Source organism: Telopea speciosissima, chromosome 8 (assembly GCF_018873765.1).
Source record: "Telopea speciosissima isolate NSW1024214 ecotype Mountain lineage chromosome 8, Tspe_v1, whole genome shotgun sequence".
In the NCBI taxonomy this organism is placed as follows: domain Eukaryota; kingdom Viridiplantae; phylum Streptophyta; class Magnoliopsida; order Proteales; family Proteaceae; genus Telopea; species Telopea speciosissima.
In genome coordinates, this window is record NC_057923.1 from 64,410,789 (window position 1) to 64,438,642 (window position 27,854).

Below are 27,854 nucleotides of genomic sequence, written 5' to 3' on the forward strand. Positions count from 1 at the left end.
ATCTTTCCCTCCCTGCAACAATGGAAATAAACCTTATTAAAATGCTCTTCAAAGATGTACTTGATTTATCTGATCCATGAACTTTTTTTCAGAGTTTGATATCGCATGAGTGGTGGAAGCCATGAAGCAAGAGATTTCAACAACAGCAGCTGAAAGCAAGTCGAGCTTCTCACAGTCCACAACACCATCTCGCCTCAGAGCATCTTCTAAAGTTAAGGATTCCTTAAAATCAGATGTTTCTAACGGGCTCTCACCAGGTCTGAAAGCACGCCCAAAGACAGTTCCACCAGACCCGAACAACAGTCAAAAAGTTCGGAAATCTCTTGGCCTCAACAAATTGAAGTCTCCTGAGGATGTTGTGGGATCTCAAAGGGGTAGGGAAGGGGAAGATGTCAAAATTATGGGCCGGACGGGAAAACGGACGGTGGTCGAACAGTTTGCTCGGCCTCGCCGGGGTATGGAGCCCAGCTCTAAGAGGATTGAAGATGATACAGATGGGAAAAGGAAGGAATTGCAGGAGAAGCTCCATGCGAGTGAGAATTCGGTTAAGGATCTTCAGTCCGAGATATGTACATTGAAATCCCAGTTGGAGAAGTTGCGGAGCTTGAATGTGGAACTGGAGTCACAGAACAGGCAGTTTGCGAACGACCTTGCTGCTGCCGAAGCAAAGATCTCAGCTCTTGAAAGTCGTCAACAGGTTAGAATTAAAGAACTTTGTTTCGTTATTGACTGTTTTTTTTTTGTGTGTGTGTGTGTGTGTGTGTAATGTGTGCATTGGTTGCGTTGCGGACATTCAAAATCCTTTTTTCTGATCATTACAATTTTATCGGTTGTCTTCCAATAGACAAATCCATTTCAATTTTTAACCACAACTTTCTTGCATTTTAGCCGGATATTAAAACTTAGAACACGCACGCATGCACGGTATTTCTTGCCTTATGATTTACTTATGGAGAGGGATCTATATATGCTGGCGTTGTGTAATGGAAGCTTACATACTAGCGTTTTTATTGATTGACCCTTACTTCTCACCCGATCAACTCAGTCCATTGTTGCAACCCATTCTCTCCCCAGCCTCTACCCCTTTATCTCTCCCCCCATTATTCCTACCTCCCGCTGCCCTGTTCAAACACTATTCCACACCAAAGGAATCCGACTAAAGAAGTTTGCAGGAAGCGTTTGTCACCCAATATAACCCATATCCAATTTGCAGAACAACAATTCATGAAATGGGTCAGATTTTTCAAGAGTCTCAGACACTCCCTCTTCTCCACGGCAAAGAACAAACTCTTATTGCTGCCAGGCACCCCCTGCGGTCCTTGTCAACTGCCTCCACCCCCAATCTTACTATCACTCTGCCTTGAAAAATATTGGCCTTTGGAAGCAAAATTTGAGGATACTGTTAGTCTTCAATGGAGCAGTTGCTGGAGAAATTACTATTGGCTACTCAAAGAGAGAATCATCTTCAGAAAAGAAAAAGCAGTTTTAGGATTACTAGATTGGTGCAGGGAATGCAGTTCAGGGGGTTTCAACTTCACCATTGTAAGCAACGGACAAAGACCCAGTGACGAACGTAGAGATACTGGAGTATGCAGTAATGCAAAGAGAGGTCAAGTAAAAAGACGTCCAAGGATCAGTCAACGTATGAAGCTCTATCAGAGGAATTTCAAACGATGCATGAAACCCTCTTGATGAGCTTGCAGGAATAGACATTGAATCTCGCCGGTGGAATAATTGATGATCACCACTAAGAACTTAAAGCTAGATGTGATGTATGATGTATCTACTTAGCATGTTGGAACCGTTGATTGGGGTAAAGATAGTGATCTTGGTATTTTAGAGGTAAAATGTCCATTAGACAATGGTTTCTCTCCTAGGAAGGAGGATTTGGTATTCTCATGTGAGTCTTCATCTGTACGACAGCGAATTTCCTTGGAAAATTTGGGTTTGCAGTTGAAGAGGGGGTGAGGTGGGAACTTTGCAGCGTGAAGTTGGAGGGTGGAGGGGTATGGCCTCTCTCTCTCTCTCTCTCTTTCTCTTTCCCCACTGTCTCTCCCTCTCCCCATCTCTCTCCCCTACCCCTACCCCAACCCCAGCCCCTCCTTCTTCCCACAAACCCCCCGCCTTCTCCCTATCTACTCCTCCCCCGCCACCCTTTGTTCTTCCTCCCCACCCACATCCTGCCCCGCACCCCACCCAACCCCTCTCAAGTTGCTCTATTACATTGCTCTATTGAACAAACACCCACTTCATGATGCCCTATTCCCACCCCACCACCTCTTCGATTGTAAACCCAAAATTTCCCTGGAAGTTCTATACCTTAGAGATGAAGACTTGCTTGAGAATACCAAAAGCTCCTTCCTAGGAGAGAACCCCTTGTTTGATGGGCATTTTTCCTCTAAAATATTAGGATCACTCTCTTTTCCTAGATAAACGGTCCCAACATGTTCAGTAGAAACACCACCTCTGGCTTTAAGCTCTTTGTGATGATCATCAACTATTCTATTAGCGAGATTCATTGTCTGTTCTTGCGACCTCATCAGGATGGTTTCATGTGCTGTTTGAAACCCCTCCGATGAAATTTAATGCTTTGACTGGCCCTGTTGGAGGTCTTTTTACTTGATCTTCTCTCTGGATTACTGCATACTTCAACATCTGTGCATATATCAATCTCTGGGTCTTTGTCTGTTGCTTTCAACAGTGAAGTTGAAACCCCCTGAGCTGCATTCTCTGCACCAATATGGTAGTCCTCAAACTGCTTTCTCCTTTCTGTAGATGATTCTTCCTCTGAATTGCCAACAATAATTTCTCCATCGACGAATCTACTTTGCAGACTAGCTGTCTCCTCAAATCTTTGCTTCAAAAGCCCAATATTTTTCACCAAATTGTCACTAGAATTTTCTGCAACATTGTCTACACAAGCTTAGCAAGCAGGAGCTCTAGCCAGAGGTGGGGTGAGGGCAGGCCGACTTTGAAAGGGGGAGAGGGAGATGCGAATGGATTGGGAGCGCAGGGTGATAGCCGGGGACAGGGCGAGGGCTGTTGGCAGGGAGGGGCGCGCTCAGGGGGTGGCTGGAAGCAATAAGAGTTTGTTCTTTGCCCTGAGGAGAGGGATTGTCCAAGGCTCCAAAAAATCTGACCCATTTCATGAATTGGTGTTCTGCAAATTGGTTATATTGGGTGATAAACACTTCCTTTCGGACTACTTCGGTCGGATTCCTTTGGTGTGGCTTAGTGTTTGAACAAGGCAGCGGAAGGTGGGGGGGGGGGGGGGGCAGGGCAGCAGGAGGGTTGCAGCGGCAAGCAGGGAGAGCGAGTGAGAGGGGTAGTGGCGGTGGAGAGAAATAGGTTGCAACAAGGATGGGTTCAACGCTGAGATGCAAAGAGGGGGATCCAATGATCCATAAAATACTAGCACGTAAGATTCCATTACACAACGCCAGAATATAGATCCCTATCCCCCCAGTTATTAACTGTCGAACTAGGTTTTCAATTGATTATTTGAGATGCATTTCATAGTTGATGGACTCTTGAATTTTAATGATTTTAATTGGTCCATAGTAAATTAGTAATTATTTTCCTTCATATCAATTTAGAGGTTGTTCTTTCAGAAATGGTTTTAGGTTGACTAACTAGTAAGTTCATCAAATGGCTTTTATAGGACCTATAAACAGTTTAATCAGGCATTCAATGGAGAAATCCTTCATTATGCTTTCTATAATCATTTAGTGATTTCCCTTCTTAATTTGTGGATGAAGCAGGAACCAGTTGAAGAGGAGTTTCAGAGCCATGATTTTAAAAAGGCTCAGAAACTCATAGGAAATAAATTGGAAAACTTGAGAGTTGGGGAAACTATAAAGGAAGGGAGCACTGTTAAGATTCCATCTGTAGCACCACGACAAGGTATCCTGAAAGGTATTGATATGCAACAACGAGCGCCAGTGAGTTCCAACCCTCCTCCTCCACCGCCTCCCCCACCCAGGGTCCCAGCCAGAGCAGCTAGCATGCATAAAGCTCCAACACTTGTGCAATTCTATCACTCATTGACAAAGCATGAGGGCAAAAAGGATCCTCTGCGACATGGAAATCACAATAGTCCCACTGTCTCTAATGTCCACAGCAGCATAGTTGGTGAAATTCAAAATCGTTCAGCTCATTTATTAGCTGTAAGTATTTTTATTACTCTTTAGTATGTAAACTGTTTCTCACACTTCAAACAGTCGGTAACTAACTCTTCCTTTAGATAAAAGCGGATGTGGAAACAAAAGGGGAGTTCATCAAATTTCTTATCCAGAAAGTTCAGGATGCAATATATACAGATATTGAGGACGTCCTAAAATTTGTGGATTGGCTTGACAACAAACTCTCTTCCTTGGTAATCTTCAAAGCCTTGCCAAGAATAATGAATTTGTTAATGGAGCACTCTTGGTTTTTCTGTTTTTCAATATATACCACTTATGCAGTAGAGAATATATATAGGCATGAGCTGCATGATACTGAACAGATGTGCCCTGTGACATTAAATATTGGTCAAAATGACAAATGTAGGTATTTAGCACCAATTGTGGTAGTGATTCCTTCATCTAATTCTTTAACATGGTCAACTTGTGCATGAATATTGATAATTCCATCTAGGGCCAGCTTTATTTATGGTCCATGGTTCATATGAAGATTGGGCCAGGCAATTTGCATTCTATGTTGAAAATCTTGCTTAAACTCTAAGATTATTTCATAGTTATGAAAGTGTAGCTTCAAATTGATTCTTCTTAGCTATGAGGTAAGAGTAGTTTAGACTAATTATGTTCTACGTATGTTGTGTAAGCTAAAGGCAGGTACTGGCCTTCTATTAATCAATGCTCAATGTATTTAAACATTTTTGAATTGGATTCATGCCAGTGGGGACAGAAGTTGTGTATAGCTGAGTCATTATGGTCTTAATGGCAAACAATGTATTATACGAGTACGTCTAACAGGCCTTTATAATTACTATTTTGAAAGCTAGCACCTGCCCCTCCTTTTTCATTGGTGATGCAGGTTAATGAAGTTGAAGATGCAGTGAAAATATCTGCTATTGAATTGGCCAACTATGTGGTTATGCATGTTCATTTATCATCTCAAGAAGCTTGCTATATTTATCAGTACAATTAAAAGGGTGGCACCTCCAATTAAATTTTGATATCGGTAGATTTGTTAATATTATTGGTGTTCTTCAAGGAATCACCACCTATTTTGGTTTGGTAAATTGTCAAAGAATCAATGCATGATGATATATGTTCACCCATTGAAGATTTTCCCCTACATCTTGAATCCTAAGTTCACACAATGGTTGGTCAAAAATTTTCATATGCGACTTGTTCTATGAAATGATATTTACTGGCTTGTTTTCGCTATTTTTCAGCCAATGGTTCCATTTTATTTGGTGTACAGTTTTGCAAACAGAATCTTACTTGGAAATAGAGAAATCATGTTTATTTTTATATGAAGGAAAACCACTCATTGTTGCGAATAGCATTCTTGAGGCTAAAGGTTTTGGCAGCAAAGGCGAGGGAAGCACTTTCATTCCCTTGGGAACCACAGGGATGTTACCCAGTGCATGAGGCCCCTGTGGTTTCCAAGGGAATGAAAGTGCTTCCCTCCCTTGGGAACCACAATCAAAGATTACTGAAACATTTGAGAACTGTCTATGAAAGGAGTTATGGCAGCTTTCAATCCACCTGTGCTAGAAATTGTTATTTCTATAGCTTAGCTACTCCTATATTCTCTGCATTTCAATCCTCTCCTTCTCTTTTACAGGCTGATGAGAGAGCTGTGCTAAAGAATTTCAATTGGCCTGAGAAGAAAGCTGATGCCTTGCGTGAAGCTGCAGTTGAGTATCGTGATCTTAAACGGTTAGAAAGTGAAGTTTCTTCCTATAAAGATGACAATACCATACCGTGTGAAGTCAGCTTGAAGAAGATGGCTAGTCTACTAGACAAGTATGTATGAGGAGAGAATAGTTTGCTGTTTGTTTCTTAGTAGGAAAATATGGTTCTTTCTTTATTGGAGGGATGTTGACTTTAGCCTCTTCTGTCATGCTGTGCCAGATCTGAGCGGAACATACAGAGGTTGGTAAAGTTGCGGGAAGCAGCCATTCCTTTCTATAGGGATTGGAAAGTTCCTACGGATTGGATGCTTGATTCAGGAATGGTCAATAAGGTATTTTTCTTTCCAGTATCTTTATATTGATGGGGTAAGATTCATGTTCATATGTTGATCAAGAAATCGATAACTTTTTTCCCCCTACTAATCAAAGAGTAAAACCGCCAATTGAGTGACACAACATATGAAATGAGTATTGAACGAAAACAGGTGGGTGCTAGATGAATGGTACGTAGACCCCTTAGGTACAAGAAACAAATTTGAGGAGATTGCGGGCACTAGGCCATTCAAACATTATGGATCTCAGGCCAGACATGGGTTGGTCTGGGAAAGCTGTAATATGTGCTGCTATCCTACCCTTACAGGGACCATGCCAAAATGTATTTTCCCACTATGAGTGGGATCGCAGTACCACACATTGTATAAGAATTTTTCAACTTTATACTAAAATCAAATATTTTATCATTCAATCTCTCTATCCATGGATAACTGCTCTTATTATATGGCAGTGTTACATTATGAGGGTGTAATACTTATTCAAGTTCTTTATACAGATAAAGCAGGGTTCTATGAAACTGGCCAAAATGTACATGAAGAGGGTGTCATCGGAGATTGAATCAGTTCAAAATTCAGAGAGGGAATCCATGCAGGAAGCTTTGCTGCTTCAGGGAGTGCATTTTGCTTATAGGGCCCACCAGGTTAGCCATGAGTGATTTCTTTTATTTTATTCTACAGTGATTGGGGAATTCAAACTTATAAATCAATTTAATTAACCAGGTCATTGACAAAATTGTGTGATCCTAAGAATCCAGTCAATTAACTAGTGAATTGGTAACTGAAAACTTACTGCCACATGGCAAGCACAGGTGGGTCCATCTGTTGGTGGCTCTTCTTCCATCTCAATGATTAAATTTTGATACCAAACGAGCATGCCACATGGCTTGGGTCCAATTCTACAAGAATTTCAAGTTGGCACTAGATCTTACTACGAAAATCGAATTTTTGCAATTCTCTTTGAACTGTACACTCTTTTTGGCCAATGGCATGCTCATTTGCAGCTGTAACTTGACAAGATGAGTCTGGGTTCCACTTACATGTGGATCCACCCATGTCTGTCGTATGACAGTAAAAGTCAGCAAGCGTGGAGCGTAAAGCCCATCATATTAGGTCTTAGGTTCAAGTCTCCTAGTTCACACCTACCCTCCCCCCTCATAGAATAGGATACATTTTGAGGCACTGACGGAGTTTCATACTTTATATGTTCTTTGGCTTGTGTAGTTTGCTGGAGGACTTGATTCAGAAACAATGTGTGCTTTTGAAGAGATAAAACAACGCATGCCAGTGCACATGGGTGGGCATCGACAACTGTTTGCGGGTATAGCATCATCTTAGGGTAGCCGTGGGCTTCGCTCCGCCAGTGAACATTGGAAGAGAGACGCTGGCTGGCTGGACTGTCACTGTTTAATGCCTGGTTAGTTAATTATAGGTAGACAGTTTGAACTTTTGGAGGATGTACAATCGGACGCACTAACTAATTGAAAGCATATTCCTTTGCTGTTCATAACAGAAGATGGTGCTGCAACACATTGTGAATGTGATGAATTTTTCAAAATTACCTATCCTGCCACCCTCTTATACGTTATCTGGCACAAATAAAAATTCATGTGGCAAAAGCGATTGATCTGATTCCTAACGATTCCCCCTTCTTCCTTCCATTCTGCTAAAACCGGTTGGTTGGATTGGTTTGTTATTGGGATAAAAAATCAATCTTTTTTCGCTTTCGCTGTGAATTAGATTTTATGAAGGAGGATTATCATTTCCAATCTGACATGTGATCCTAAAGAAAATTTTAATATAATGTTGTTTATCATCTTTGCTCCCCCATTAACACCAGTGTAGAACCATGGAAAATCTCATGTCGCTCGATTATTTGTCATGGAATGCACATATATGGTTTGTACTTTCATACTTAAAGACGCAACTACCAAAACGGATAATATTGTATCATTAGTGGGGTCGGGTCTTCTAAAGGATTTTTGGCAAGGAGAAGGACAATGAGAAGGGGACGAACTCTTCAGACTCGGATGAAGGCGATTAATAAGAAGAAGAAGTCAAAGCTTATTAAAGGGCCGTCGTCCAGCGACCTGTTCATTCATCTTCTCTGGAATGAGTTTTGACGAGAAACCTGAAGATGGCTTGCTCTTGCTCGGCCAAGTTAAGGGGAAGATGATTTCGGTTCAATTCAATAAACCTTGATATTCTGTTGTTTTCTATTGATTGTCCGTTGGATTTCAGATTTCTCAAAACCAGGTTGATTTGGTTGGTGTTTCATTTCGGTTTGCTTTTATCCTAACAGTACCCGTTAAAAGTTTATGTCGAAACCAATTCACATTTAAATGGATCGAAATGTGTTACCAGCTATGGCTATAAATGTGTTTGATAGCAGGAAGCAACAACTGCAGCAACAGTTGAGAACCCTTTTCCACACATTCCACTTTAAATGCCAGAATAACCATGAGACAGATACGAAGCTCTAATTTTATGGGCTAGCCGCTAGCCCCATACACTTTCAAAATTTGCCATGTGGCAAAACAGAACTTACAAAATTCAAGGCTAGAGGGAGCGTACAATAGCAAATTTATATGCATACAGGGATGCATATCAATACACATTTGGAGGGGTTTGAAATTTGAAACACGACTAATCCAATCAGGACCTCTCTATCCTACATCAAAATAGCCACATCGATCAGGGAATGGGTTATGTAGAACGACAGGTAAGCCAATAGACAATCCAAACCGAAAAGGTAGTTTGGAGCAGCAAATCCAACTACCGAATACCTTGAGCTAGAGCAGTCTAGATTGGCCCTTAGTTAGTAAGTACGTGTACCCGAACGTTTAGATCAAAAAAATTTCCGTCCCCGCATTTTCCCGTATTTTTACAAAAAAATGCATTTTTTAAACGCTTGAGTATTAAACTCATATAATTAACGTATTATACGATTTTTATACTTTTAAAACCTAATGTTAAAAAAAAAAAAAAAAAAAAAAAAAAAAAACACACCCATACAGAAATATCTATCGTTTCACTTTCCCTTTCTCCATTCTCTACGATTTACGAACTGTCGAACTCGAACCCTAGCAGCTGCCCCCCCAATCTCCAATCATCCTCACCATCTCCGTTCAACAGCCACTGGCGATCATCAAATCCTCAACGGCGACGGCGGCAACGGCTTCTCTTCTCAATCTTGAAGGCCTCACGGTTCTCTTCTCTTCTCAATCTTAAAAAACAAGAGAGATACACAGCAGGTTTGTATTTTTCCCCTGTTTGATCTCACGATTCTTATGAATCTATGACCCATCTTGGAAAAAAAATTGTTCTTCCTAATTTGTACAAGGTTTTAAATTTTGTGTGATAAAGTGTTACTGCATCAAACAAAATCATCACTTGATTTTTCGGTCAAGAATATAAAGCTAGTGTGTAGGTGATCACACTAAAAATCCTCAATGATTAGGCATGAAAATATACATTTTGACAGCAAATCGAGAACAGGATCTTTGAATCGGAAAATCAGAGCCACCTGAATCCCAAAAGAAAAAGGGCTCACAGCTGATGCAGATGCTGGGAGTATTCTCGACCTTGTAACTGGAAAGTCACACCCATTTCGGAAACTTGGTTTGCCAACAGAATCCAAGTACGCATTTAGAAATGGTAGGTCCATGGCTTCCACTACAAAGAAAACAAAAAGATCACATGACAATATATGCTTCTTTTTTTAAAAATATTATTGTCGTCTAGGCCGTATTAAGTACGTATTAAACGCATATCATATCATTGCCATATGCGTTTTGTTAAGTCGGATTTTTGAAAAATATTATTATCGTCTAATCCGTTTAATTGCCGTACGTATCCGTTCCCGTTCAATTGCTGTTCCCAAACTTACTAACTAAGGATTAGCCACATCACATGTCGATCATATACACTGCAATGTATTATGTATCGGCTCTTCCTTTGTAATTCAACCATAGATGGTATATCATTCACCATTTCGTAGTGCCCAGGTTTTTCAATGCTTTACTTCACCACTTGGCCAACCATATTTACAAAATCAAAGCATAAAGAAAGAAGTTTGAGTGTGTGTGTGTGTTTCCCCATCTTAGCCCAAATTAGTCCCTCCGTGAGGAAATGCAGCTTAAATATACCTTCGTCGTGTACCAAAGCAACCTACCTAGAATCCTTCTAGGTTGATTTTTTAACATTTTTTAACTCCAACCCCACAATCCAATACAAGTGGATCATATGATAGAATTAGACCATCAATTTGGCACATGACAATCCCTAGTGTATGTACCCTACCTATCCAGACAGTTGGAACTTTCTAAATCATGTGGCACAGGCACAAATCAGGAGTGAAGTTGTGCAAAACCTAGCATAACAACCGTTCTGTGACCCTTTTTTTTGGCCATAAAATAATGCAAGAGACTAAATCTTAGACATGGCATCATCAAAGGAAATGATCAACAGTAAGTCACGATAAACATTATTTGGGCAATGGAAATCTGAAGTAGAGTTTTGCTTAATCCAGTAAGGCCAGAATCCCAATAGGATGCCCAGTGCTTATTGTTACAAAGCAAATAACAAGTGCAACAATACTTATCCTGATGAAGATCTCTATATGAACAATGGGTACTCACTGGAACATCCATCAGTAGTATAGCACATCTTCAGCATCATCCCTCGTCGAGAAAAGTTAATCCAGGATGGCAATCGTTATTCATGCAGAATTTTCCCTGTACTGCAAGTGAAAATAAAACCAATTATAGATAAAATAAAGTGTACATAAATGCAAGCTGAAATAACAATTGTCACAAAGTTGGACCAGGCATCTCTCTTGTTGCAAAAACTGAAGCATGTATTCATGTATTATCCATCTCTAGCTATTGTAACTTGCAACGTGCAGACGAACTTGAAAATCATCTTAGATACATTTTCCTGCCTTGCTATGCAGCTAAAACATAACTAGTACTATTTTTTGACAACACAAACCCCCCCCCCACCCAAAAAAAAAAAACAAAAAGAGAGGAAAAACACTCCAAGGACCATCCATTACCTCATCCTGAGTTTGCCAGACCACGTTTTAAAATATTAATGTGCACATCTGGGGACTCCGCTAGGGTTTTAATCAGTGTAGTGCTCTTTGCTTGAGAGGGTGCAATCCAGATCATAAGATAAAGGAATCACATAGATAAAACTCTATAAAAAATATACAACACAACTCAACTTAGAAATATATAATATAATTATTATAATGCCCCATCAAGCATGAAATATTACATAATCATATCTCACAATGGACAATCTGAGTGATTAGGTGGTTAATTTTGCCATATGTGTAATATAAAAGAAAATCCATTTTAACCACCCATGCATCGCTAACCATTTGTGCAAGTGGTATGACATATATTTAGCACAGAAGCAACAGCATAAAACACAAAGAAGAAAACTGGAACACTATGGAAACCAGATTATTACTATCAAAATTGGTGATGGTTCAGATCTCACTCACTCTAACGTACTATGATGCAGAATGACTCCCGGAAAAAACAAAAAAAAAAAAAAAGGAAGAAGTTAGAATTCATCAGTAGGGCACCCAAGGAACAAGAAGCTGAGGAGGCGGCATGACATGTTTCCATGCCTTCCAAGTTTAAGACACCTCATGATAAAAGGTGTGTGGTGGATACTTGGAAAAGGGGAAACTAAGACACAAGAAGTGAAATATTTGTATTCCTCAAAAAAAAAAAAAAAAAAAAAAAAACCCGTAGAATATTAGTGAAATTTCACCAAGAGGATGACAATATCACCATGAAAGAAAAGTAACATCAGTTGTTCTTGTTAACTTTGTGCTAAACAAATTTAAGGAAATTTCAGTCACTTGCACTCCTAGTCCTACCACTGTTAATTGTTTGTTGACTTGGTTCTAAACGAAGTAACTTTAATAAATGTATCTGTGCACTTTATTCCAAGTTATTTGTTCTACAAAGACCAATGAGAGAAAATGACCGGTATTTAAAAGAATCACAGGTGTGAAGTTCAATTGCAGGTAGTATTCTGTTTGACACAATTGATCTTTTTATAATCCAATAATATAGGATGAATTTATGATTAGCAGTAGGAACAATAACACGTTTGATGGATGGAAATTAGTAACAAAAACATGTTTGGTGGATGAAAATTATGTGATGATGACCCGCAGACAGCACTAATGGGTAGTAACTCAAGAGTGTGTGACCTGAAGATGGCACTAATGGTGAGTGTGTGTTGGGGTGGGGGGGGGGGGGGAGGGGATTGGTATCCAAGGATATGCCAAATTTCATTTTCATGCAACTTGACTTTGAGATCCCATCATTCTCTTCCAAACAATTTGAGATTCCATTGTTCTCTTTCTTGTTCACTGGAGGTTTCCTTTTGATCCTGCTTGGGATTAGACCTATTCTGGTTCTAGTCTTACTCAGAAGAACTTGATCAGAATAGGAAGAAACAGAGATCAAACAGTCTTTAGGGTTTTGGGAAACCCTAGATTCTCTTGGATCGATGGTGGGGTTGTCCCTGCTGGTTCGGCTGATGAAGATGGACCTTGGCAGCAAGGATATGTAATGCAAACCCGGGTTCGAATAACCCTTATTGGGTTGCTTGTGGACCCTCCCAAGCAAAGAAATACTCAAATATAAGCTTCAATGGCAATCTGGTAATAATTTTGGGAATCTAACTCACAAGAAAAGGAAGAAAAGGGAATAAGTCACGTATGAAGTGAGGGGGTAATTTTGGAAGGGTTTGTATAATAGGGATTTAAGGGGATAAAGGGAAAAAGAAGGGGTAATATGGGAAAGTGGGGTAATAGACTAAGAAATAAGGAATCGTGAAAGCAAGGTTATCTTCTTCAACCTTCGAACTTCAAACAGGGGCGGTAGAACCAGCCTAGGATTTAGGTGATAGAACTCACCTAAACAGCCTTAGATTCACTCAAAATTTCAGGGAGAAGTCGATACCTTAATGCTAGATTGAATCCAGCCTACAATACCACGAATCAGCAGCTGGAGATTTGTTATAAAATTCTGAAACAGGCTCTAGCGGAACAATGGATTCCAGATCTGGTTTCAGATCAGTAAGCCAATATATAGGGAACTATAGGGAGAGATATCCAAGGGAGTGAAACCCCCTGAGAAGTGAGTTAACTCCCAGAATCTCAGGCCAAAAGGGTTGATATCCGCAGGGTTATAGCAGGTAGTTCATAACCAGATTTCGTTAGCAGGAAATGTAATAAAAGAAGAACGGAAAAAGAAGAAGATTGAAGATTACAACATAAATCCCAACTAATTAAAAACCCTAATAAATTAAATATCCTACTTAACCCAAAGACCCAATTGAACCCAGTTCATCTTGATTTGGGTTTTCAAAAAGGTTTGGTCTGGCCCATGGAACAGCTCCTGCATCCAGAAAAATATCTCAGCAGCTAGCAGAAATCTTAAAATCGATTGAACAGAATTAGGGTTTGCAACCAAGAACCGATGGGAGGGGATAGGGGAAGGGAATGGGTTATCTCACCCTAGGCCTCTCACCTATCCTCTCTCAGGATTTCAACAATGCTCAAATCAAATTCTATATTCATTCAATCGTAGAGCTGATTAAAATGTTTATACAGCCTAATGGCTGAGACAAAAATAGAAACTAGAATCTAACTAGGATTCCCAGCTAGGATTCCTAATTAGGATTACAACTCAAACATAAATAGGAAACTAAATAAGAATAACACCTAACATCAGCCCACGATTTTTACTGCTGGTGTAGGGGAATCCCTACACCTGTGGCTGTAGTTTTTGTTGTTCAGCTTAGATGCATCATCTCCACACAATGTATATATTATTGGTGGTTAAATGTAATTGAATCAGTGTTTCAGAGGCATACACAAGGGGCTGATGGCAGGAGAAGCTTCGAGGGACAACTAGAGGCAATGCATCACAAAGAATCCCAACAACAACAACAAACTCAGCCTTATCCCAACTTAATGGGGTCGGCTACATGGATTCAAACAAAACAAAGTAGGGAAAAATGAAGTCTAACCAGAAAGAGGGAATGGATATATGAGCAAAATAGGGATGGGGATGAGATGAGAAATGAAAGATAAAAGAGTGAAAATAAAAAGAAAAAGAAAGATGAAAGGAGGAGGAATGAGGCTCAGCCCAGAGTCCCAGACAGACAGGAGAATCTCAGCTAAGTGGGGTCTGCTACATGGATCCTTGCCCTCCAAAGGGCCCTATCCGAGGTCATACTTGGTACCAGACCTGATGTAGATCCCAGCCCCATGCATGAGCTGACATACAATCGAAGGAAGAAGATCCAGTCCAGCCAAGACCAGTCAACTCAAGCCTAACCAGTCCCTAACTTTGGGACAGAATTGGACTGAATTAGACCAGCCAATTTGTCTTCAAATCAAGCCATTCCCTCAGTAGCTTCTAAGCAGCTTCTCAGCAAGTATCTACTACTATTTTCTTAGCTAAGCCCTCACTATATATAAAGGCTTTATTGTAAGTTTTTGAGAGAATAGAATGAATGAAAAAAATGAAGTTTGTTTTTGCAAATAATTGCCCTGAGAAAGGCTGAGAGATCAACTAAGAGAGTTGAGGGTGAGAGGCCCACGGCTGAGACAGCCCTCTATCCCCATTACCCTTCGATCCCTCCATCTTCTTTTCTATCTTCTGTTTTATTTGCTTATTTGTTCCCTTAATCTGAAGTTTATTGATTGAGATCAAGATCCTGCCTGGGGTGATCATTCGTGATTTAACCTTACATTAAATTGGTATCAGAGCAGACAGACTACCATGAAAATTGTTGAAATTTTGAAGATGGAAGAGCAACAAGAGAAGACAGACTCAATAATCACAGCCATCGAATCCATTCCGGAGAGGTTGGTGTGTGAACCCCAGCTTGATGATGATTGGGCTGTTGATACTGCCCTTGAAGGAGAAGAGTGTGAAGACACCCTGGATGATAACAATGACATCTATGAAGTTAATGTTGAAGTTTCAGTAATTTCTGTCGTCATGAAAGAGTCAGTCCTTGATGTTCTAAATGTCGAGGCTTACATTGAAGAATTTAAAGCAAGCAAAGTTGAGGCAGTGAATGATGTGGAAGTTGAACACGTGGAATTTGTTATTCCACCAAAGAACTTTGAAGAACGAACCCCACACATTCTGGATTACATCTATATCTTCAGGGAGCTGTAAGAATATTTGTATGGACAGAAGTTTGACATTCACCACACCAAGCTTACCCCTACCATCTTCAAAATTCGAGGTCAAATTTTTTCTAAGAGGGGGAGAGCTGATATAGAACCCAGCCCCATGCATGAGCTGACATACAATCCAAGGAAGAAGATCTAGTCCAGCCAAGACCAGTCAACTCGAGCCTAACCAGTCCCTAACTTTGGGACAGAATTGGACAGAATCAAACCAGCCAATTTGTCTTCAAATCAAGCCATTCCCTCAGTAGCTTCTAGGTAGCATCATCAGCAGCTTCTCAGCAACTTCTCATCAGCAGCTTCTAAGCAGCTTCTCAGCAAGTATCTACTACTATTTTCTTAGCTAAGCCCTCACTATATATAGAGGCCTTATTGTAAGTTTTTGAGAGAATAGAATGAATGAAAAAAAATGAAGTTTGTTTTTGCAAACCATTGTCCTGAGAAAGGCTGAGAGATCAACTGAGAGAGTTGAGGATGAGAGGCCCATGGCTGAGACAGCCCTCTATCCCCATTACCCTTCTATCCCTCCATCCTTCTCTTCTATCTTTTGTTTTATATGCTGATTTGTTCCCTTAATTTGAAGTTAATTGATTGAGATCAAGATCCTGCCTGGGGTTAGATCATTCGTGATTTAACCTTACATTAAGACCTAGATTATACATGTCCTTCCTCAAAACTTCTCCCATGGTCATTTTAGGCCTGCCCCTGGCTCTCTTGACTCCTTCAATCGGGATCATATCACTTCTCCTTACTGAGGCGTCCCTAGGCCTCCATTGAACATGACCCAATCGAGATCATATCTCTCCTTGTTGTTGATTAGGGCAACTCCCAAGTCAGCTCTAGTACGCCCATTCCTTATTTTATTTATCTTAGTGATGCAGATTCATCATCAAATAGGGCTTGTTTCTCTGGGAATAAGTGTAGGGTTGGGATATATATATGTTGGGCCTTTGTTCCCAAGGGTTTTCTATGTATTAGGCCACTTTAGTGGGCCTGAAATAGGGGTATATAGGTTGCATACGGGATTAGCCCAATATTTAGTTTTTATTTTGTGTTTTTAATTGAACCGGTTTAAATTGGTTGCATCCAATTGGTTCAATTGGTCTAATCTAAGTGAAGTGATCCTATTGGCTAAGAGGTTCTTATATCCTATTGGCTACTAGGGAATCTTCTTTATTTTAAGTAGTTTAAGTTGTTTTAAGTCATTAGGACTCTATTTTGAGTCTATTTCAGTTTCCTAGTCAGTTTAAGTTGCCTAATAGGTTAGGGATAAGGTCCGGCCATTCCTTTTTAGTGTCTAAGTCTATTTTTGAGTCTTGTATATAAGTTTGTAAGGGAGGTCAGCATTGGATACGAATTTGATTAATGAAAAGCTTTTGTTTGCTGCCATAGCTGCTGCTCTGCTCTGTTGAGTGAACCTTGTGAGTAATATCAAGGCTACCTTGTGGGTAATATCAAGGTGAAGGGATTGGTGGACTCCGATCGACTCCTTGCATCTTGTAGATCGGGAGGTCCTTCTTCTAGTTCTTCAAAGCTGCTACCATTGAAGATTTAATCTTTCAAGTAAGTAGTTTATGAATTCAGCATTTAACCTTCTTCTTCTAATCCTCTAACCTAAGCTCCATCTACTCCTATTATCACCCCTTCCATTAATCCATAGATCCATTAGAACCCCAAAACCCTAAATCCAATTCTGCCCTAAATTGCAGAATTTTGTAACTCATCCAAACCCTAACTTCTTTATACCAAAATAATCCCCTAGACCTGCCCATTAATACCCTATAAACCTCTTTCCTAAAATCTGCCCCTAAACCCTAGATCTTACAAACAGTCCATTTTCATAAGGCATCCTACCCAAAACCCTAGAATTCCAACCTCAACCAAATTTGATCCAACTTATACCATTAGACTCATAAAATTCTGCACATCATTACCAAATAAAACCCTAAGTCAAAACCCTAACCATAACCCTAATTCTGCCCTAATTAGCCTAAGCTGTCCTAATCGGCTAGCCTTGTTAAGAGATCCTATTACCCTGGTTCCTAGTGGGATTACTCCTACCTAGGACTACATTAAATTGGTATCAGAGCTATGGTGGAGGGAAGCTCCAACCAAGCCTCGAAAGACCCACCTCCCTTCGTTTTCAAGACCCAAGTTCGTCTACCCAATGGGAGCACAGCCATCTTAGTTGTTGATGAGAGGAGACGTAACAACATTATTTCACAATCCGTGGTGGATATGTTGTCCCAATCAAGAGAGATTTGCATCGAGCCTACAGGTAAAGTCTGTGTTGAATTTGGGTGTTCTTCATATCATGATGGTGCTTGGTGTAAGCCGGTACCATCTCCAAGGATCTTTATTGCAGTAGGTTGCAATTGGTTGGACGAGCAACAAGGTTGGATTGAACCAGAAAACAACTTGTGTGTCCTACCTGATCGACAGCGTCTATACCATTTGTTTACTCTAAAAGGATTACAACCAAAGGTGAACACATCGACTGTACAGCCACAAGGACTGCCGAACATGTCAACTCAAATGCAAGTGACATCGACTGTGTTTGAAGTTTCACCTATGGCAGATGCACCAACAAAAGATTCTACTAAAGCGGTTTGTGTTGAAGAGATTCAAGAACCTATAGCTAAAGAAATTCAAGTAGACCAAGCTGCACCAGTAGTTGAGATCATGGTTGAGAAGCTCGGCCATCAAATTGATGTGGAGGTCCAACACACAATGGTAGAAGAAACTACTGAAGAGGGCAAAGTAGACAAGGTGAGGACATGGAAGATGAAGTGGTGATTGACAACACTCCACAAGAAATCATCGACATCTAAGATGTTGTTCTTGAAGAGGTCGAGCACATAGAGTTTGTTATGCCACTATGGTTCTTTGAAGAGAACGCTCCACGCATTGAAGACTTTATCCCCAATGTTCCCGCTTCACCGAAATTCTGTTTGGTGATGGTCAAAGCCGCGATCACATGTTGATTCCCCTCATCACTACAAAATTCGAGGACGAATTTTTTCAAGTTGGGGAGAGTTGATGCAGATTCATCATCAAATAGGGCTTGTTTCATTGGGAATAAGTGTAGGGTTGGGATATATATATGTTGGGCCTTTGTTCCCAAGGGTTTTCTATGTATTAGGCCAATTTAGTGGGCCTGAAATAGGGGTATATAGGTTGCATACGGGATTAGCCCAATACTTAGTTTTTATTTTGTGTTTTTAATTGAACCGGTTTAAATTGGTTGCATCCAATTGGTTCAATTGGTCTAATTTAAGTGAAGTGATCCTATTGGCTAAGAGGTTCTTATATCCTATTGGCTAGGAGGGAATCTTCTTTTATTTTAAGTAGTTTAAGTTGTTTTTAAGTCATTAGGACTCTATTTTGAGTCTATTTCAATTTCCTAGTCAGTTTAAGTTGCCTAATAGGTTAGGGATAAGGTCCGGCCATTCCTTTTTAGTGTCTAAGTCTATTTTTGAGTCTTCTATATAAGTTTGTAAGGGAGGCCAGCATTGGACACGAATTTGATTAATGAAAAGCTTTTGTTTGCTGCCATAGCTACTGCTCCGCTCGTTGAGTGAACCTTGTGAGTAATATCAAGGCTACCTTGTGGGTAATATCAAGGTGAAGGGATTGGTGGACTCCGATCGACTCCTTGCATCTTGTAGATCGGGAGGTCCTTCTTCTAGTTCTTCAAAGCTGCTACCATTGAAGATTTAATCTTTCAAGTAAGTAGTTTATGAATTCAGCATTTAACCTTCTTCTTCTAATCCTCTAACCTAAGCTCCATCTACTCCTATTATCACCCCTTCCATTAATCCATAGATCCATTAGAACCCTAAAACCCTAAATCCAATTCTGCCCTAAATTGCAGAATTTTATAACTCATCCAAACCCTAACTTCTTTATACCAAAATAACCCCCTAGACCTGCCCATTAATACCCTATAAACCTCTTTCCTAAAATCTGCCCCTAAACCCTAGATCTTACAAACAGTCCATTTTCATAAGGCATCCTACCCAAAACCCTAGAATTCCAACCTCAACCAAATTTGATCCAACTTATACCATTAGACTCATAAAATTCTGCACATCATTACCAAATAAAACCCTAAGTCGAAACCCTAACCATAACCCTAATTCTGCCCTAATTAGCCTAAGCTGTCCCAATCGGCCAGCCTTGTTAAGAGATCCTATTACCTTGGTTCCTAGTGGGATTACTCCTACCTAGGACTACATTACTTAGTTTTTCCACACATCCATCTTAACATCCTCATCTCCGCTATGTGTAGCTTCTGAATATGACACTTCTTAACTGCCCAACATTCTGCCCCATACATCATAGCCGGAGATGAGGATGTTAAATGAGGCATGCCAAATCTATGGGACAATACCTAAAGGAATCAAGGTGCTTGTGAGGCATGTGCTCAATTCACGCTTGATTCTCGAGGCAGCCTCACCAACCCTAATCACTTTGGGATTAGTTTTTAAACAAACTTTGAATGTTATTTAAAAATTGGTCCAAATAACTAGTTTACTTATTTATTTATTTATTTTAACTAACATAGGAAAGGGGAAAAAAAAGAAGACTGCTATATAACTAAACTACTAATAAACCACGTTCTATTGTCAACATTAGACTTTTCTCCATTAAACTATATTTTATCACACTATATCTTCCACCTTGGATAGAAACTGAAGCACGAATATATACACTACCCATTAGAATGGAATTTGCACAAGGGGAAAAAAAAATTTCTTCCTCTCTCACAAATGCATATACACTTATATTGATGGATTGTAGACACCTCATTTATGCTAGTGAGGTTATGCTCCCAGCTCTGAGGATAACACCTCACACCTTTTTGACAAGTGGAATGCCACCATCAGCATTTGAAAACATTGATTTGAAGCTTCATGTTAGTTTGATAGTTAAACCCCCTTCATTTTGTAAACTGTCCTTGTAGACATATTTCTTAGTAAAATGTGAAAATGGAAATATGGAAAGCAGGTTCTTGAAACAGCCATAGTATCAAGTGGAAATAATATGGCAGTTCATAATTTCACATCCCTGGAACAGAAGATACTTGTCAATGGGTGGCAGAATTACTCCAATCAGAGTGATCTCTCAAGCGTCGCTATGTTTGTGTATATGATCTCTTTATCCTCACCTTTTTGACAATTGAAATGCCTATATCAGCATTTGAGGTGAGAGGCCTAGGCGTGAGTGAGATACTCAAACCATCTATTTATCCCCTTCTTCTCTATCTTCTGTTTGGTTCTTAGAATACTATCCTATTGCTGCTCCATCGAAGTATTGCCTGAAGTCTTAAAGACACATACTGCGGTCCTTCAAGGTTGTGAACAGTTGCTCCAGCAGTGCCAATAAGGTCTCGAATAACTCTCAGAGGATGATTATTGCAGGCTATTAAAAAAGCAAGTAGGGAAATCAATGGAGAAGAAGAAGAGGATCGATGAAGGGATAGATGGTTTGAGAATCTCACTCACACCTAGGCTTCTCACCTCACATAGGACTCTCCTACACTGCCGCACACAGGCATCGGTAAAACCAACTCTTTTCTTTTCATTCAATTGTTAGGGGGAGACTCTAAGGTCTCAATTACATATAGTTGTTTCTGGTATTAAGAAATAGAAAGTAAAAGAAAATAAAAAATCTGTAGAAGTCTCTTACACAGCAATATTGAGACTTGTACAAAAAGCTAAAAAAGATCTTAGCTATTAAGCAACATAGAAAATACTAAAGACAAATAAAATCTGAGCTCATAACTAAAGAAAACACAGAAATAGAAACCCCAAAATATAAACTATAAAAGTAAAAACTTATAGTAAAGAAGTTAGCAACTAATATCCCTGTCAAATCTCCTCCATATGGGCCCACAGCACTGTTCACATGAACAGTATCTCCGTTCATGTGGATATCAATATATGAACAGTGTTTAGTGAACAGTAACACAAAACAGTGTTTTGGTCATTTTCTTCTTCATTCTTCAATCTACATCAAGAACAGTAGAATTCCAGATTCAGGAAAACAGAACAAATATAAACTCAGCTTATTTCAGATCTGGAACTTACTAATGTAGCAAAGATCCAATCAATGGAATCTGACTTGCTGGTTCTGCAGCCTCCAGGTCAGCACATGAGTAGACTGATAGGAGAAGAAACATACAAGAAAGACAGGAGATACTGACTGTTCTGGGACTATGAACAATACCTATAAACAGTTTTAGGGCTTTGGTTAAAGGCCGGCTTAGGTACAATATCAGTATAACAGAACTCTAAGAAGAAAAGATGGAAGAGAAAAAAAGTGAGGGATGGAACAGCAGTTTCAACCAAGGCTCTGATACGAAATAATACTATTAAACTCCAAAGGTTTATGGATTTCATATGCAAAAAGGCCCAGTAATAGGCTATTAGGTATGCAGTCAAACAGAAATTAATATCAGTCAAATGGGTTCAAACCAGCAAAATAGAATAGAGAACCTCTGATTTAGCTAACAATTCTCAGAATTAACAGGATTTCAGATTCTGAGAAACAGAACATTATTTAAAGTTTCAGATATAAAATCTAAAATCAGATCATGGAAGAACCGAACAGAACAGTAGCCTGATATAGGTAACAGATCTCAGAATAGTAATGCAGAACTTCAGATCGGTAGTCAAGATTCCAGCTAACAAAAAATGAGATTTAAGTACACCAACCTGTTTTTTTTTTTTTTTTTTTGGTGTGGGTTGAATAAAAAATTCATAACCAAAGAAATGAGAACAACAAGGGCACCCCAAGAAAAGAACAAAACAACTTACAAAGCCCTGCCTGTACAGGGGGAAGGCATGGGCTTGTAAAATAGAAGGGGAAACACCCCAATGATTGAATAGTCCTAAGTTTGAATAGTCAAACTAGGAAAAACTAGAAACCAAACCAGGATCTTTTATCAAAAGGTGAAACAGTTTTAGAGTAAAACAAAGAGAACAATGAGAAATAAATCATATGAGGAAACCAAGGGATGGGAGTAATAAATCATAGATTTGTTAGCAAAAGAATAACCGACAACCTCAACCATAGAGTCAATTGCATCATCAGTCCACTCATTCAATGTCATAGACAAAACCTTTGAAATATGTGTTCCAATAGTTGATGAAGAGAACCTTGAGATCAGATTGCTCGATTGTAGACCAGTAATGGAGATGCAAAGAGAACCAAAACAAACCATCCGTGCTTCCCACCGCAAGGTGTCAAACGGATCGAACACTGATCCCACCAGCCTTGATCAAACACAAGACAAAAATCTTCAATGGAGAAGATGAGCAACAAAAAGCTTTTCATTAATATCAAAATTCGTGTCAAATACTTGCCCTCCTTACAACCTTATAAAAGAGACTAAAAAATAGACTCCTACACTAAAAAAGAAAGACCTAATCCAATCCTTAACCTAAAATGTAACCAAAACTGACTAGGAAACTGAAATAGACTCAAAACAGAGTCTCAATCCAGGCCAACTAAACACTTAAAAGAAAAACTACTAAAATCACTTAAACTGAACCACTAGTTGACTCGGTTCAATTTAAGAAGAAAAACAACAAAATTAAACTAAGTATGGAACTAAAGCATCTAATCCTGTATGCAACCCTATTACCCATACTTTTGGTCCATAAAAGTGACCTATTACATTGAAAACCCATTGGATCAAACAACAAATATAGAACCCAACCCTAGACTTATTCCTAATAAAGCAAACTTATTTCGCTGATGAATCTGCATCAGCCACCAATTGATCTTCAAGTCAGCAATAATGTTTGAAAAATTGTTCGGTAAATAATTCACACTTTGGTCACTCGTTTATGAGAAATTTCTCATCTAATTTCTCTTTCATATTTTGCCCAATTATTAATTTGGTGGAGATCTCTCCTTTCTCGGTTTTGTTGAAATTGTCGTTATTAAACCAAGGCATGACCCTTAAGTTTTGGGGCCACAAAATCGACCTTTCTCTCCTTCGATAATTATGGATCTCTAAAGCTTTATCATGGAAAATTTAGACGTATGGGCATGTTGTCAAAATCACTAATTGATGTGTGAATGTAACACATGATATTTAACAAGTCTAAAGCAGTTGTCTTGTCCAATGAAGCAATGTATATTCATTTATGTGGCTTTGTACAGGAAAATAATATTGTCAATAATGAACTTAATCGTTCTACATTTCTTTTTATTAACATGCGCCAAGAGAAAAGAGATATCTAACAAAAAGCTAACATCATAAAAAGGGGAGAAACCAAAATTCCAAGACCAAAATTAAGCATACCTTATCAGTTCGGGAGAAGCATCTTGCAACTAAAACCACTCCGTACAAGTTTGTTTATTGCATCCCTAAACTTGTAGTAATCGTCTTCCCTGTTGTAAATTTGATGAGAAATTCTGGCATAACCTGTTATACAATCATTCTTGTCCCGGGTTCCAGTGTCACCCTCTTTCGGTGCTTGAAAATATATTGGCACTTCAATGCCAAAACTGTCCCGCAAATGGGCCCTCAATTTGACTGCGCCCTCTTCACTTGAAATCCCCAGGCTAGCAGGCAAGCCAACCATGACCATGCTAGGACACATATCAGGCGGTGACCCAAGATGAGTTCCCCAAGCCTTCGCAAGCATCTCACCCATTTGAACAACGGCATCATGATTCCTTTTCCTAATTCCTTCAATTCCACCTTCGAACCTATTAATGAAATCCAAAACCGATGGCACAACAAGGTGAGAACTATAGTCTCTCGTCCCAATCGAAGCACTTTCTATGGCCAACCCGTTGCCAAATTCATGAGAAACCACAGGATGGTGCACGTGCGACGAGGTTGATGATTTTCTACAGTACAGTAATGCAACAGAAGGCGGACAGAAAAACCACTTGTGCAAATTACTAGTGTAAAAATCTGCCCCAATGTCTTTCACGTCAACCTCGACAGAACCAATTGAATGAGCAGCATCTACCAAGACCTGATCAACACCTTCCTCCCTACATATCTTAACCAATTCCTTGACCGGGATGATAACGCTTGGCATCGAAGTGATATGATCAATTACGGCTAACCTAACTTTCTTGCCATTAGATTTCCCTTTCTCCAAAGCTTTCCGAAACTCAACAATAATTTCTTCGTTCGAACTTACAGGGAACGGCAAGTAGACTTCAATTACGCAAGCCCCAGCACGAGAAATGTACGCCTGGATCGATTTCTTTACGGAGCCAAATGCATAGTGAAGCATGACGACAGCGTCTCCTCTCTGAAACCTCCCCTCGACAAACTCCCAACAAATCTGTTGTAGCACAATTGCCACAGCAGTCGTGGCGTTATCAACAATCGAGACCTCATCGACATCCTCGGCGTTTATCAGATCTTTAATCAGTGTCCTCGATTCAAAAATCCCTTTCTTTAAATGATTGTAGTAGAAATCATCAGGTTGCTGACGTGACAAGAGGAGCCATTTACTGGCTGAGTCGTGATTTGTTGGAGATTGGGAAAATCAGAATCATCACCTGCAGATGATTAGAACTCCGGGTGAGGTGCTAGGGTTTCAGATTAGAAATGATGATGAGGTTCGCCAACCAGAGGACGAAGAAGGTTTGGGCTACGCATAAAGAAGACTGAGGTGCTAGGGTTTCAGATTTGAAATGAGGACGATGGAGGAAGAAGGAAGGAAGGTTTGGGATGCGCAGGTTCGCTGGGAATATCAAATCGAGGGTTTTCAGATTCATGAAAAGAGGACGATGGGTTTTTGTTTTGTTGAAGGGCTAAAATGGTTTGAAACATGGTCGGTTTGGTAAACTGGACCGGTCTGTCTTGGGTTGAATGCCTTCAACCGTTTTTACCTCAAACAACTCAAAGTTTTAAAACACACCGTTGGATTGTTCACTTTACATATGTCAAGCGCAGGTTTCAGGGCAGGAAGATGGCTGCTATAAGCCAGGCCGTAGAAGATCTGAATGCCCATATGGCACAGCAGGCTGCACATGGCGCACATGCCCTCTGTAGCACCACGTGATGCAATACAGCACCGTGCAGTTACAACATAGGATAAAAATTCCTTCTGTCGTTACCCGTGTAAGACAGGTAAGGCCGAAATGGATTTTCTCCTCTCTATTTCCTAATCTGTAATTTCTTATTATTTTTCCTCTGAGAATGTGACATGTGGCACAATCAAATCTAATGGTTTGTATTTAAATGTTGATAGGGGCAAACGAACCTTGACCAACGACGCAAGGACACGTGGACCCTGACACTATCAGCAACGGAGCGGATAACAACGATGACGTCACTATCTTGCCCAACAAGGTAAGGGGACCCTAATCCCCACGCAACCAACCAACGGATAACCCCTATCAGCTGGAGATCGCTCACAAAGGAGGAGGAACAGTACCACTTCGACGCAACCTCGGGAGTCGGGAGACTCCCAATGACAGTGAACTACGAAAGTACAACCACCTTAGAGGGCTCCCGTGCTATAAATAGTAGGCGAAGGGACCTAGGTAAGAGATCTCACCATTACTGACTCTGACTCTTTCGTACTTCCTTTACTTACTGTTCTGCCGAACTGACTTTGGCATCGAAGAGTCCCCCCTCGGAGTCCGCTCTGGGTCTCTTCAGTGCTCTTCTAAGTTTTGCAGATCTCCACGTCATCAAGCAGGATTCCAGCGACAACAGATTGACGCCGTCTGTGGGAACACAAAGAGCAAAGTCTACAATGGTGAACACCAGGAATACTCATTGATCAGAATCAAACAATGAAGCAGGGATTAATAGTAACTCGAGTCAAGCCAACAACGAATAAGAAGACCAACGATAGGTGTTGACGACTGCCAATCGCGGCGGAAAAGTCCCCAGAGGCGGAACCCGGAGAACCAGCCAACAGCGGGGACAGACGAGCAAGCAGGTACCCCCGCCAGATCTACAGAGGCCGGTGACCCAGGGGCAATTCATGGCCCTGCAATAGTAGCTTGAGAGGCTGGCTCAGGCCCTTGAACAAAACTCGAAGGCCCTCACCACTCATGGGAATACTATCATCCCAGCTCGGACTCACAACCCGGGCAGGGGTGACAAAGATAGCAGCTCGGGCTCTGACCGCGGGGATCAGGGTAACCGCGACAAGTAAGCCGGCAAAGACAAGAAGAAAGCCGTCGATCGAAATGAGGCCCACAGGAGGATCGCGAGAAGGCTCCAGCAGAGAGCAATTTGAACAAGCAATTGAGGGACCTCCGAGAGCAGATCCAGAAGATGGCCGAGAAGCAGCCATTGCCCGAGAAACCTGTCTTCTCCGGGAAGACAACACTCTCGGATGAAATCATGGTTGTCCCCTTCCACAAGGAGTTCAAGATGCCGACGTTTGAGTATTATAATGGCAGCACCGACCCTGTTCAGCATCTGGAAGGCTTCAACTAGATTATGGCTTTTTGTGGGGCCTCCAACGCGATAATGTGTTGCGCTTTCCCTCCAACGTTGAGGAAGGCCGCCAGAACTTGGTTCACCCACCTAGAACCAAACTCCATTCACGAGTTTTGGCAGCTCAGCACAGCCTTTGCCTCTGCCTTCATGAGCAGCCGGAGCTATAAGAAGACACTGGTAAGCCTCACCACGGTGAAGCAGAAAAGTGGCAAAACTCTGAGATCCTACTTAACTCGGTTCAACCAAGTCAAGCTAGAAGTGGAGGACTTTGATCCCAAGGTAGAATACACCGCTCTACTGGCTGGGATCCGTGACAAGGACCTCAACTGGGAACTTTGCAAGAGTAATCCCAGTAATCTGACTGAACTCCAGGCCAGATGGGAGGAGTACATGACGACGGTGGAAACCCTAGACGTAAATATGGATGCCCAAGACGGTAGAACCTAGAAAAAGAGAACTGAGTGAGAGGAGAGGCAAGGCCGTGAAGACGAGAGGAAGAGGAGGCGGCACCGAAGCAGAACCCCTCCAAAGCACTTTGAACGGTATACTCCGCTTAATCAACCCCATTCGAAAATCCTGATGCAAATCCAGAACGAGAAATTCATCAAGTGGCCGGCGAAGATAGGTAACAACCCAAACAAGAAAAACGGCCACAAGTTCTGTCGCTTCCACAATGGAACCGGGCACGATACTGATGACTTCCAGTGCCTTAAAGGGGAGATTGAGAGCCTAATCCAAAGAGGCTACCTAGGGCGCTATGTTCATGATCGTCAAAACCATAAACACCCCGACGACTGCAGAAGAGACCGCGGGAACGACCAGCACGGCCGCCGAATAGAGAGAGACCAGGGCAGGAGACACGGAGAAGAATGAAGGCGTTCTGAATCAGCTGAGTGCCCTAGGAAGAATGACCAAGGGAATCGCAACGCCCCAGCAGGGGTTATATCTGCCATATACGAAGGTCCCGGGGCAGAAGAA

At 40.8% G+C, this 27,854-nt stretch overlaps 2 protein-coding genes across 2 annotated transcripts; one reads left to right on the plus strand and one right to left on the minus strand.

Annotated features, from left to right (window-relative positions):
- LOC122671420 (protein CHUP1, chloroplastic) lies at positions 1-7,701 on the plus strand. The gene is made up of 8 exons (XM_043868616.1): positions 1-697; positions 3,762-3,895; positions 3,929-4,166; positions 4,244-4,375; positions 5,794-5,975; positions 6,084-6,195; positions 6,693-6,836; positions 7,417-7,701. Exons 1-8 carry the CDS (start codon positions 122-124, stop codon positions 7,528-7,530), a joined length of 1,632 nt encoding a protein of 543 aa, XP_043724551.1. The 5' UTR covers positions 1-121; the 3' UTR covers positions 7,531-7,701.
- On the minus strand, positions 2,873-26,727 carry LOC122672570 (L-cysteine desulfhydrase-like). Its single transcript, XM_043870029.1, has 5 exons — positions 26,478-26,727; positions 26,034-26,173; positions 23,751-24,900; positions 19,412-19,418; positions 2,873-2,901 (listed from the first exon to the last, which is right to left on the minus strand). The coding sequence occupies exons 1-3, from the start codon at positions 26,725-26,727 to the stop codon at positions 23,755-23,757; spliced, it is 1,536 nt and encodes a 511-aa protein (XP_043725964.1). The 3' UTR covers positions 2,873-2,901; positions 19,412-19,418; positions 23,751-23,754.
- Positions 26,728-27,854: the final 1,127 nt, after the last annotated feature.

Excerpts from the sequence above, each read along its gene's own strand:
- LOC122671420 (XM_043868616.1), top strand. The coding sequence starts at position 122 with ATGAAGCAAGAGATTTCAACAACAGCAGCTGAAAGCAAGTCGAGCTTC. Across the intron at positions 4,167-4,243 it reads GTTCAGCTCATTTATTAGCT|ATAAAAGCGGATGTGGAAAC; the intron begins GTAAGTATTTTT and ends CTCTTCCTTTAG. Across the intron at positions 4,376-5,793 it reads ACAACAAACTCTCTTCCTTG|GCTGATGAGAGAGCTGTGCT; the intron begins GTAATCTTCAAA and ends TCTCTTTTACAG.
- LOC122672570 (XM_043870029.1), bottom strand. The coding sequence starts at position 26,727 with ATGGCTGCTTCTCGGCCATCTTCTGGATCTGCTCTCGGAGGTCCCTCA. Across the intron at positions 26,174-26,477 it reads TGATAGTATTCCCATGAGTG|ACTTTGCTCTTTGTGTTCCC; the intron begins GTGAGGGCCTTC and ends TCACCATTGTAG. Across the intron at positions 24,901-26,033 it reads GGGGACTCTTCGATGCCAAA|CAACCTGATGATTTCTACTA; the intron begins GTCAGTTCGGCA and ends TTGTCACGTCAG.